The sequence below is a fragment of the Nothobranchius furzeri genome, chromosome 14, assembly GCF_043380555.1.
Source record: "Nothobranchius furzeri strain GRZ-AD chromosome 14, NfurGRZ-RIMD1, whole genome shotgun sequence".
NCBI classification, from domain to species: Eukaryota; Metazoa; Chordata; class Actinopteri; order Cyprinodontiformes; family Nothobranchiidae; genus Nothobranchius; species Nothobranchius furzeri.
The window spans coordinates 42,049,256-42,060,546 of NC_091754.1; the positions used below are offsets into that span (position 1 = coordinate 42,049,256).

Sequence of the window (11,291 nt, forward strand, 5' to 3'; positions counted from 1 at the left end):
ACAATCTCCTACAGTACACGGTGTTGCCCTTTGGCATGAGAAATGCTCCGGCTACCTTTCAGAGGCTCGTAAATCAAGTGTTGGGTGATGTACCAAATTGTAGTGCTTATCTGGATAACACAGTCGTTTATACGTCGTCGTGGGATCATCATATCCAGACCCTCCAGCAAGTATTCGATCGTCTGAAATCTGCTAATCTCACTCTGAACCTAGCTAAGTGTGAGTTTGTTAAAGCTACGGTCCGCTACCTGGGCAAAGAAGTGGGTCATGGTAAAGTACGGGCTTTATCTGACAAAATCCAAGCCATGGTGTCTTTTCCTCTTCCAACCACCCGCCGTGAGCTCCGAAGATTTCTCGGCATGGCTGGGTTTTATAGATGTTTCTGTCGCAACTTCTCAGTGGTAGCTCAGCCCCTTACTGATACGCTCAGTACTCGTGTCCCTTTCTCTTGGACCCCGGAATGCCAAAGTGCTTTTGTGTCTCTGCGAATATTACTCTGTTGCGCTCCTGTTTTAGCTGCTTCAGATCTCACCCGACCTTTCAAGTTGGAGGTTGATGCCAGCCAAGCAGAGGCTGGAGCTGTCCTCCTACAGGAGGATGACACCGGGCTTGATCACCCTGTATGCTACTTCTCTCGGAAGTTCAACCATGCACAACAACATTATTCGACCATCGAAAAGGAAACTATTGCACTCACCTGGGCTCTACAACATTTTCATGTATATGTTGGCAACAGCTCATTTACAACTCTAATCTTTACAGACCACAACCCACTCGTCTTTCTCTCTCGGATGTATAACCATAACCAGCGGCTGATGCAGTGGGCCCTCCTCCTCCAAGAGTTCAATCTGGAGATTCGACACAAGAAAGGCTCAGACAACCTCATTGCGGATGCTCTCTCTCACAGCTTTTGATCATGGGGCTCCCTTGTAGGTTTTTATTTCTATGTCGGATCCAATATAAGGCTAGTGTTGTTTGTGAAAACAGACATCTCGGGAACACTCCGCAGCGCTGGGGATCAGCGCCGCGTGATATTACGTGTTTAATCTGCCCGCCTTCAGTGATCCAGGGTAGTTAGATAGGTTTTCATTTTGTGTTTAGATAGTGGGAGCCCTCATGGTAGAATACATTTTTATTTATTCTCTTGGGGGGGGTTACGTGCGCTCGCCACTAGATGGCCCCCGCAGCTCCCTCTGAGGGCAGGCCCTCAACACATTAAATAATTATTTCATTTTCTGTTCCTCACTTCTGATTACCTTCAATGGTGTCTGTTTGTTGCAACCACCAGGTACAAAAACTAACTTGATTTTATTTGACTATTTTTCTGTCCTGTCTCTGTTATCTTCCTGCATCTCCTCTCAATCCTAAAGAGAAACTAGGCTACTACATGGGTTCATATATATTCACCTCATGTTACCTTTGAACTGCAGTTCTAAAAGATCTACCGACCGCAAAAACAGTGGGGTGTGTGCCGGCCGCAACGGTGAGGTGCGTCACCGGAGGACAAGGTGATGCGCCCCGCTCTCCACAGCAGTGAAACGCGTCAGGCACAAATAAAAGACAGAAAACATAAAAGGAAATGAGCCGACATGAACGATCCCGTGTTAAATTTGTTTTTGAGGTGGCGACACCTAATTTGATAACATTACTGTGGCCATGCTCAGGACACAGATGTCTGGAGCGCGTCAACAATCAGAGCTTTGCATGCGCAAGCTGGTTAAGGTTAGGATGGGGGTGAGGGGAAGGTTAAATTGCAACAGGGTAAAGGTCACAATTTGGTTAAATGTCCGTTTTACGGTGGGTGTCAGTAACGACGCTCTGGCACAGCGCTTGCCTCCCGACGCGGAGGGGCTCGTCACCTGCTGTCTTTTCCGAGGACTGCATCTTGCCGGTCATTATCACGTGAAAGCGACTAGTCGATGACAGGCATAAAAAGTCACTACAGAGCAGTGAGGTCGACTAGTCGACTAGTTCATACAACCCCTAGCGTAAATCATTTCTTCAAGTCAAAAGTGAAAACATTCATGTATTCATCAGCTTTTGAATGAATGTTTCTTATGCTGCACCTTCTGCACTGTAACTGCTCACCCTTTAACTTGGTTTTTAATCTGATTTTTAAATCTGAAATTAAATTGTGTATTTAATATGACCTACATTTAATTGTGTACTTTAATTGTGCTGTCATGTTATTTTATCGCTCATGCTATTCTTGCTGACGGAAAGCACATTGATTTGCCTCTGTGTATGAAACGGTCTACAGACAAAGCTGCCTTGCCTTTCCAAGGAAACTAATAAAAAGAGAACAGAACTTTCTGGATGGTACCTTTCTGTCTTGGTCTTCTTCCCTGTTGAACATGAAGCACTGGCTCATCTGAAAGAAAAAGAAGACAGATAAATAAACAAACACAAACGTGCAGTGCTGACCAGGGAAGTCTCTATCTGTCTATTTGCCAACGTCACCCCCCCAACCCTAAACAGATCCCCTCACCACTAGGGATGCATCGATACCGATACTGGTATCGGTATCCGTGCAGATACGATACGACTGGTGAATATTCAGATCCAAGTATCGGTTTGGAAAAAAGTGGTATCGTTGCATCCCTACTCACCACCTTGGCTTCGCCTAGAAATCCTGTCTAAGAAGTTATGACGAGAATCTGTGACAAAAGACAGCTTTGGCGGAGTCCAACTCTCACTGGGAATGAGCCCGACTTACTGCCGGCAATAAGGACCGAGCTCTGACACCTATCACACAGGGACCACCCTAACCCCCACGGGGACCCCTGTGGGACATGGTCAAATGCCTTCTCCAAATCCACAAAACACTTAGAGCTTATTGACCTACTCAGTGGCCACAGTACAAATTGGAGAGCCCAACCCAAAGTCCCCAGACTCCACTTCCTCACTGGAAGACAAGCAAGTGAGATTTGGGTGGTCTTTGAACTACTCCACCCACCGATCAACAACGTGCCGAGTTATTAGCAGCACACTGTCCCCACTGTAAACTGTGTTGGTAGCACACCGCCTTTCCTTCAAAGCCGCCGGATGGTGGACCAGAATCTTCTCTAATCCATGCAAAATTCTTGCTCCATGGTCTCACTGAACTCCTCTCATGCCTGGGTCTTTGCCTCTGCAACCACCCGAGCTGCCTTTCAAAATAGACCACCAGTACCTATCAGCTAGGGCTGCAACTAACGATTATTTGGATCACCGATGAATCGGATGGGGTCTCGACTCGATTAATCGGATTAAACGGGAAAATTTAAAAAAACATATATGGAAACATTTTTTCTCTCCTTCACAAAACATGATTAGAAAACAGTTCAACAGCATGCAAAACAACATTTTATCATGTAAATATATCCATAATTAAACTATGATCAGTAAAATTAACATGTTCAATAGTGAGCTACAGGAAATGCTAACATTTACTTTCTACTGCAAAAAATTTAATGGCGACATATTTACGGGTTAGCAATAATCCATTATCCATGTTGACAGATAGACGGGTTTGTGAATTACATACTACAGTGGCTTGCCATTATCCTGCTGTGGTGTTTAGCAGACTCAAACCTGACTACAGTGGTTCTGCTCCGTAGTGCTGCAGACAGCCAAGAATAAACAGGATGGTGAGGCCTTTTTTTCACCTGTAGAGTTTAGATGTTCTTAGTTTCATGACCATCATGTGGATAGTGAGCCTGCTACCCGCTAGCATTAGCTAATCTACCCTTAGTTACACTTTTGATCCCAAACCGTTTCTGCCTTTGTGTCTTTGCTGGTTTCTGTTTTCCTCCACAGCACTCAGATTAGCTCACAGCTGCAGATCAGATGAGACGACAACAAAATTGATCATCGACAATAATCCTGAATAATTCTGGTGCCAAAAGCACATATGAACACCTTTATATGCCTGAACATAGTGTTCATTATGGGCAATCCATGATAAGCACAGAAGTGTTGTATAATTATTTTATTTGATGGAAGAAAGATGTAATTATTCACCATTCATAAATTATTTATCCTTTATATTTACAACAAAAATAGGTAAATGCATAATGTATACCTTTGGTGTGATGACCCTTGGCTGTTGGTCGCAGCTGAGACAGGTAGAATTTATTGTAATGATTGCTAAAACACAGTAAATAAAGCATTAAGGTAATGATACTACTTAGTTAAGCTCCCTGCAGGCTTAAAAGGAAAATAGAATCTGACAAAGACATGGAGATTCCTTATGAGGCTGCTGCGCTTAAGGTCTTCATCCCTTGAGCTCTTTTTCAGGGTAGGACTTGAAAAGGCTGAGTGCTTCTATTTGTGTGTCTGACCATCTAATCCTATTGCCATGCTGTAGTTCTTTTTTATAACACAGAGCAGTTTTGTTTACCTGTTTTCCCGCTACGTTTCGTTTGCGGCTGCAAACTTCCTCAGGTTGACGCTGATGGTGGCGTCACTTCCTTCTCCGTTTATACGCGGGCAGGAGAGGACGTTGTCGCCCTCTGCTGCCCGCTCTCCCCTCTACAATGATGCAATCCCATGCGCGGTCCAACGTGTAAACTCCATCGTCCCTGTTCATGGTCCCACATCCACGTCTCCTTATCTCTATAGCTTCCTTTATCCATCTTTTGTATTTTTGTTGTTCGATGTTTATGATCCTTGTGTTGTCCCAGTTCATTATATGGTTTTCTCTTGTGCAGTGATCTGTTACGGCTGACTTCTTTATTGTGCTTTCTGCTTCTTGTTTTGCTGCTCTTGTGTGTTTTCCACTCTTTTCTCTCTCGCACTCCTTTCTATGTTCTATTGTTCGTGTGTTGAGTTGGCGTAGACATAGACATAGTAGTTAACAGAATCAGACAGGACAAGACTTTACACAAAAGAACAAACCTCACAGCAGATGACATAGCACAACTGATAGGACTGGTAGCTAACTCCACTTACTTCACATACGACAACACAATATACAAACAACTGGAAGGCTTCGCCATGGGTAACCCGTTATCAGCCACCCTGTGCGAGTTTTTCATGGAAGACCTGGAACAAAAAGTTGTAGCCACTGCCCCCCCAAACTGTAAAATAAAACTATGGAAACGCTACGTAGACGACATACTGGGAATCATACCAAAAGGACAAACAGAAACACTAACACAACACTTAAATAACATTGACGACACAGGCAGCTTAAAGTTCACTTATGAGACAGAAACAGAAGGCAGCATATCATTTATGGACATGAAAAACACCAGGCAGACCGACGGGACCCTAAACATAAACACATATAAGAAACCAACACACACAGACGAATATCTATTATGGACATCAGAACACCCCACCATACACAAAATGTCAGTAATCAGAACACTATATCACCGAGCAAACATGGTAACAGAAGAAAGAGATCGTAAACAAGAGGACAAACACATACAACACACTTTAAAGACCTGCGGATACCCGACATGGGCAATAAACAAAGGAAAACAACAAACAACAACAGAAAGAAAAGAACAACCTAAGCAAAGAACCAGAAACCCAGAAAGACAAGAACCAAAACCAGTGATAACCCTACCATACATCAGAGTCATAACAGAAAAAATAAGAGCAACAATGAAAAAACAACATAAACACACCAACAAAACCATACACAACAGTTAGAAACAGACTAGTGCACCCAAAAGGCAAAATATCAGCTGGACTTAAATGTGGAGTCATTTACGAAATCACATGCAAACTCTGCAATAAAACATACACAGGAGAAACCAGATGCCAACTCAGCACACGAACAATAGAACATAGAAAGGAGTGTGAGAGAGAAACAAGTTGAAGACACACAAGAGCAGCAAAACAAGAAGCAGAAAGCACAATAAAGAAGTCAGCCGTAACAGATCACTGCATAAGAGAAAACCATATAATGGACTGGGACAACTCAAGGATCATAAACACCGAACAACAAAAATACAAAAGATGGGTAAAAGAAGCCATAGAGATAAGGAGACAAGGATGTGGGACCATGAACAGGGACAATGGAGTTTACTCATTGGACCGCGCATGGGACTGCATCATCGGATAGGGGAGAGCGGGCAGCAGAGGGCGACAACGTCCTCTGCTGCCCGCGGATAAACGGAGAAGGAAGTGACGCCACCATCAGCGTCAGCCTGAGGAAGTTTGCAGCCGCAAACGAAACGTAGCGGGAAAACAGGTAAACAAAACTGTTCTGTGTTTTAAAAAAGAACTAGCATGGAATTAGAGACACGACACAGCAAGAACACACCTAAGATAATCCTATTGCCGTTAAGGTGAAGTTACACACAATCACTCGACAAAACCAGCCAGGCTGAATGGCTCACCTCAGGTTAGAAGTTTCCACATAGCACAACATCACTGATTCTCTCAGGTTTGCGTTTAGTGTGTCAGGTGAATAATGAGTTAAATGAAATCTTGTAAACAAAATGACAGATTCTATGTTTTATTTGTATCGAAAAATTTTCAGTTGTGACACGGAAAAGCACCATTCTTTTTTAATTAAAACATCTTGGTTTGCCAATAATTTTCAGCTTTTGCAGCTTCTTTTTGTTATCTTCAGTTCATCTATCCATTTTTATCCGCTTATCAAGAGTTAGGTTGTGGGGGAAGCCGCCTATGCCGAGAGGTGAGGGTTAGAACATAGATCGATCCGGCTCAGCTCTCTTTTCACCAAGACAGACCCGTACAATGCTCGCATCACTGCAGGTGCAGCATTAATCTGCCAATCGATCTCGTGTTCCATTTTTCCTTCACTTGTGAACAAAACTCTGAGACACTTAAACTCCTCCACTTGGGACAGGACCTCATCGCTTCACACTCGACTGCAGACCACTCCAGCAAAAGCTGGAGATCACGTTCTGATGAAGCCAACAGGATCACATCATCTGCAAAAGCAGAGACCCAATCCACAGGTCACCAAAATAGATCCCCTGAACACCTTGGCTGCGCCTAGAAAATCTGTCCATAAATGTCATGAACAGAATCAGTGAGAAAGGGCAGCCTTGGCGGAGTCCACCTCTCAGCAGGAATGAGCCTGACTTACTGCCGACAATGCGGACCAAGCTTTGGTACCGGTCATAATACCCAAGAGGACACGGTCGAATTCCTTCTTCAAATCCGCAAAACGCATGTAGATTGATTGGGGAAACTCCCACTCACCCTCCAGGACCCCCCTAAAGTGTAGAGCTGGTCCAGTGTTCCACGTCTAATATGAAAACCACATTGTTCCTCCTGAATCTGAGGTTCAACAATTTGTCTGACCCTCCTCTCCAGAACCCCTGAATAGACTTTACCAGGGAGGCTCAGGAGTACGATCATTTTGTAGTTGAAACACACCCTGAGTTTTTTGACAACCTCAATAACCTCAGCTCCAGAGATTGGAGTCTATTCTAAAAGTCCCCCGACTCTGCTTCCTCACTGGAAGACGTGACAATGGGATTGAGGAAGTCTTCAAAGTACTTCTTCTACCAATCCACAAAGTCCAAAGTTGTGGTCAACAGCACACCATCCCCACAATAAACAGTGTTGGTAGAACACTGCTTTCCCCTCCTGAGGTGCCAGATGATGGACCAGAATCTCCTCAACGCAGTGCGGAAGTCTTGCTTCATGATCTCACTGAACTCCTCCTACACTCTGTAACGTCCACAAATGGTCAGTTTTTCATGTACAGTTTGACCTCTTCAGTATCTGGTCATATGGAGACAGGAGTCTACATTTGTTGCCTTTAATCTGCCGGATCCTGCCATTCCATCAGCTGGAGTCCGGGCCTCTCTGCAGCTGTGAACACATGATAACTAATTGTCAACATCATGTTCCCTTCTCAAGGTTCTTCTCTGCCATCCATCCATCCATCCATCTATCTATCTATCTATCTATCTATCTATCTATCTATCTATCTATCTATCTATCTATCTATCTATCTATCTATCTATCTATCTATCATCTATCTATCTATCTATCTATCTATCTATCTATCTATCTATCTATCTATCTATCTATCTATCTATCTATCTATCTATCATCTATCTATCTATCTATCTATCTATCTATCTATCTATCTATCATCTATCTATCTATCTATCTATCTATCTATCTATCTATCTATCTATCATCTATCTATCTATCTATCTATCTATCATCATCTATCTATCTATCTATCTATCTATCTATCTATCTATCTATCTATCTATCTATCTATCTATCATCTATCTGTCTGTCTGTCTGTCTGTCTATCTATCTATCTATCTATCTATCTATCTATCTATCTATCTATCTATCTATCTATCTATCTATCTATCTATCATCTATCTATCTATCTATCTATCTATCTATCTATCTATCATCTATCTGTCTGTCTGTCTGTCTGTCTGTCTGTCTGTCTGTCTGTCTATCTATCTATCTATCTCTTTGTCTCACCTGGAGCAGGCAGGGAGTGCTGTGAAGATCATGTTTTTTGACTTCTTCAGTGTTTTCAACACCATCCAGCATGCCCTACTGAGAGGAGAGCTGGAGGGAGCCGGGGTGAGCAACCAACTGATCGCATGTGTCGATTATCTAACCAACAGACAGTATGTGAGACCCCATTACTGTGTGCCGAAGGTAGTAATCTGCAACTTGGGGGCGCTGCAGGGCACAGTTCTCTCACCCTTCCTGTTTAGCCTGTACACCTCCGACTTCCATTATAATTCCAACCAGTGCCACCTACAAAGGTTCTCTGATGATACAGCCATCAGTGGATGCGTATCAGATGGAAACCATCAGGAATACATCGGGTCATCAGTGACTTTGTTGAGTGGTGTGAGACCAACACTCTTCAGATCAATGCCAGCAAGACGAAGGAGATGGTCACAGACTTCAGAAGGAAGTCACCCCAACAATGGTGAACATCCAGGGAAAATACACTGAGATAGTGGATTCTTACAAGTACCTGGGGGTTCACCTCAACATTAAACTGGACTGGTCTACAAATACTGACACCTTGTATAAGAAGGGCCAAAGTTGACTCCACCTGCTGAGGAGACTGAGGTATTTCGGAGTATGCAGGACTCTGTTAAGGACTTTTATGAGTCTGTGGTGGCATCTGCCCTTTTCTATACAGTGGCCCATTGGGGGAGCAGATGTATAGGCAGGAGCAGGATTGAAAAACTGGTGCGGAGGTCTAGCTCTGGATGTCCTCTGTGTCAGGTACTGGGGTTGTGGGTTCACATTTCTTCTTCACAGGTTGTTGGAAGGCTAGGGAGACACTTAGGGAGCCTCCGTCCAGCTAATTACCTCGGCTACAGAGTCACCCAGCTCACCGGCAGCCCATCATGTAATTAGACGGGAGGAATAAATGAGCCAGTGAACCAGCCACTCAGCACCAGATTGTTTGCCTTAGTGGATTCCTAAGAACCCGCTCTGGATTACACCTTCGTGTTGAAGATTTCTGTCTCTCATACCAGCCTCTGCAAATCCCTTCGGACCTCCTGAACCACGGCTGAATCCTACCCGGCCCTGTTCTCCTCCCGTGCGTCTCCTGTCCACCCTCCAACAACACACCTCACTGCTCCGGAACCTCCACGTCGACCCACAGCCCCGGTACCGGCTCAGATCTCCCACGCTCTGCTACAACCGAATCTCAGTACTCTCCCTGCTATATGATATATATTCCTCCTCGTCCCAATCATCATTTCGTGCGTCATTTCTTCCAGTGATCCAATCTCTAGCTCCGGAACCAGCCCATCCCTACCAGCCTCCGCTCACCTCCCTAATAAACTATTTTTATTTCTACATCTCCTGGTCTCCTGAGAGTCATATTGTATGTGGGTCAAATATCTTAATAGAGAAAACCATGACGCTCTGGAGTCAGTGGTGGTGGTAGACAAGAGGAGGATGTTTGCTAAGCTGACAACCATCATGAACAACCCACATCACCCTCTGCACGAGTCGGTGGGTGTGCTGAGCCGCTCCTTCAGTCAGAGACTGATACGCACCCGCTGCAGGAAGGAGCGCTTCCTATTCCATCAGCAATTAGGATTTATAACAAATGATTTCATGAGTCACCCAGCCACTTTACCTCTATGGTCAGTACTCCATGCATAATACACCTGATATATGTCCATTTGTACATGTGCTGCACGTTCATGCCTGTATAAGATATATATCACATAATCAGTAAAAGGTTGTTGAAGAACAGCTGGTACTTGTTATATATTATTACTTCCACAATGTTTCACAACCCCTATCCATAATGCTTACTGTGAATGTGTCAAGGAACTACTGTTTTATTTTTTGCATTCTTGGTCACTTCCTTTTCTATCTGTCTGAGCTGTGAAAACGCACAAATTTCCCCACTGTGGGATCAATAAAGTCTCATCTCATCTTATATTCAAACCCAAAACTTGGAGGTAGCCTTTACCTGGTTTTGGGGACCTTCATCGTGCCTTAAGATTCTCAGCACTTTGGAAATTGACACAGATTTTTTTTTTTTTTTTTTTTTTTTTTTTTTTTACCATTTGCCTTTTGGAAATGCAGAGGAGTCAGACGAACGCCTACTTGACACTGGAAGCGGATGCAGCCTAACAACACGTCCTGGACGATATCGGAGTTGTTTTTATTTACCTCTCTGTTGAAGCGTTGCAGTGCAGACAGCGCAGCGTCCTGATCTCCCGTCTCCATTTGCTCTATAATAACATGTATATCCATTTTGTTATGATAAAGATGGCAGCGTGTGTAATCCGTCAGGGTGTGTGTGTGCGTGTTCACCCTCCGCTGACTGCGTGATCTGAAAGCAGATAAAGCGATTAGAGGAAAAGGATTTACGCAGTCTCTGAGATCACGGTCGCATTTAAAGGTCTGCTTTCAAATTTAAGTATATTGATACTGAGCGCCAAATACACTGATACATTTATTTGTTTTTGTTTAACAAATCACAGTGCTAGCTTAGTTTTTTTTCTCTGCACCTCCAAGCATTGTAAAATAATAATAATAATAATAAAGATTTATTTCAAAAACGAAGCACCCAAACACCTTTATGTGTTATTTATTTGCATATTTTGGTACTTTTCTATGCTTAGTAGTGTATGACGTGACGTGCGGTCAAGTGAGCCGACGATTGAGCTCATCTAAAGATTAGTTTCGCGCGTATACGGTGCATTACGGTAATGGAGCATTGGGGTGACCTTTCAGGCGAAAACGACAAAATGACGGGGAAGTGGGAGGCGCTTAACCATCAAAAATATTCATATAGTTTACCTAATACTTCCATACGATACCCAGAACAAAATGTTAGACATTTGCTC

The 11,291-nt window shown here is 43.6% G+C and overlaps 1 protein-coding gene across 3 annotated transcripts in view; it reads right to left on the reverse strand.

Moving 5' to 3' along the window:
- Positions 1 to 10,790, reverse strand: part of ric8a (RIC8 guanine nucleotide exchange factor A) — a 31,827-nt gene extending 21,037 nt beyond the window's left edge. For 2 of the 3 annotated variants that reach the window (XM_015965605.3, XM_015965604.3), the window contains exons 1-2: positions 10,612 to 10,790; positions 2,324 to 2,371 (exon numbers count right to left, since the gene is read on the reverse strand). In XM_015965605.3, coding sequence (XP_015821091.1) covers positions 2,324 to 2,371; positions 10,612 to 10,695 — 132 coding nt within the window. In that variant the 5' untranslated portion in view covers positions 10,696 to 10,790. Of the gene's footprint in view, positions 1 to 2,323; positions 2,372 to 9,549; positions 9,642 to 10,611 lie in introns of those variants that run through there. The other variant, XM_015965606.3, reaches the window with a different exon arrangement.
- Between the last annotated feature and the right edge of the window lie 501 nt (positions 10,791 to 11,291).